Source organism: Sinocyclocheilus grahami, unplaced genomic scaffold, assembly GCF_001515645.1.
Source record: "Sinocyclocheilus grahami isolate Dianchi unplaced genomic scaffold, SAMN03320097.WGS_v1.1 scaffold492.1, whole genome shotgun sequence".
NCBI classification, from domain to species: Eukaryota; Metazoa; Chordata; class Actinopteri; order Cypriniformes; family Cyprinidae; genus Sinocyclocheilus; species Sinocyclocheilus grahami.
Genome location: NW_015505671.1, coordinates 49,543 through 50,551, shown reverse-complemented (window position 1 = coordinate 50,551; position 1,009 = coordinate 49,543). Strand labels below are relative to the sequence as shown.

General features: G+C 40.0%; 1 protein-coding gene across 1 annotated transcript in view; it reads left to right on the top strand.

Moving 5' to 3' along the window:
• Nucleotides 1-1,009, top strand: part of LOC107554145 (laminin subunit alpha-2-like) — a 268,279-nt gene that overhangs the window by 229,827 nt on the left and 37,443 nt on the right. Inside the window, 1 exon segment of the mRNA XM_016236572.1 lies at nucleotides 708-846. Coding sequence (XP_016092058.1) covers nucleotides 708-846 — 139 coding nt within the window.

The window sequence follows — 1,009 nt, the reverse complement described above, 5'->3', positions numbered from 1 at the left end:
GTGTGTGTGTGTGTGTGTGTGTGTGTGTGTGTGTGTAAAAGTGAGTGTTTAGTACAGTTTCCAGCTCAAATTAACACTAGAGGCAATAAAACACCAACAACTGTTATTCCTTTTCGAACAAATCATGATTACAAGGGGCAGATTATTGATTAATGTAGACTTTTTCTGCATGTTTTTTTGCACAGTACTATGTTGTGAGATCAAAATACTTTTACCATAGTGCACGAGTTGTGAAATGTAATACTTTTTTCTTTTTAATTTGCATGGTAAACTTGCTCGGTAGGGCACCAGGTACAGCATTGCACTTGTGATGTGAAGCACTCAGGTACCTGTGAAACACAGGTCACAATAAAAGAGCTCAAACACTTGCAGAAACCAGATAAAATGGTATGGTTGCTTCTGCATGCTTTTGTTAAAACTGTTGGTTAGGGTCAGTGTAGGGTTTAGTGTAGGTGTTACTTTATTTATACGTACAACAACCAATGTAATAAAACACTGCCAGATTTACATTAATCAGTTTTTGGATAGAATGTGCTTTCAGTGCCGCTCACTGGACATTTCATTTCAAAGCTATCACGAAATGTGCAGAAGCGATGTAGTATCAGTTTGTGGAAATGTGACCACACAGGCACGTTTTTCCAGTGAGCCTGGGTTGATTTCATTGGTCTTCTCTCACTGATCTGAATTCTGAACTTTGATTTCTGTAGCATTCTAGCTGAGGCAAAGAACCTGTCCTTCAACGCCACCGCTGCTTTCAATGCTTACACCAACATCAAGAACTACATCGATGAGGCCGATAAAGTGGCCAAAGAGGCAAAGAAAAGCAGCATTGATGCTCTACAGCTGGTGAGGAAACACACACACAATCAGGAGGGTCTCCTGTCTGCATCAGTGACTGATGTGAAGTGCTCAACGTGGGCAGCAGCTAATTTACATTCGGTTGTTTTTTTTACTTACAGTACATGCAAATCTTTTCAACTCGTGTCTTTTTGTGTTGAAGCAGAAAAGT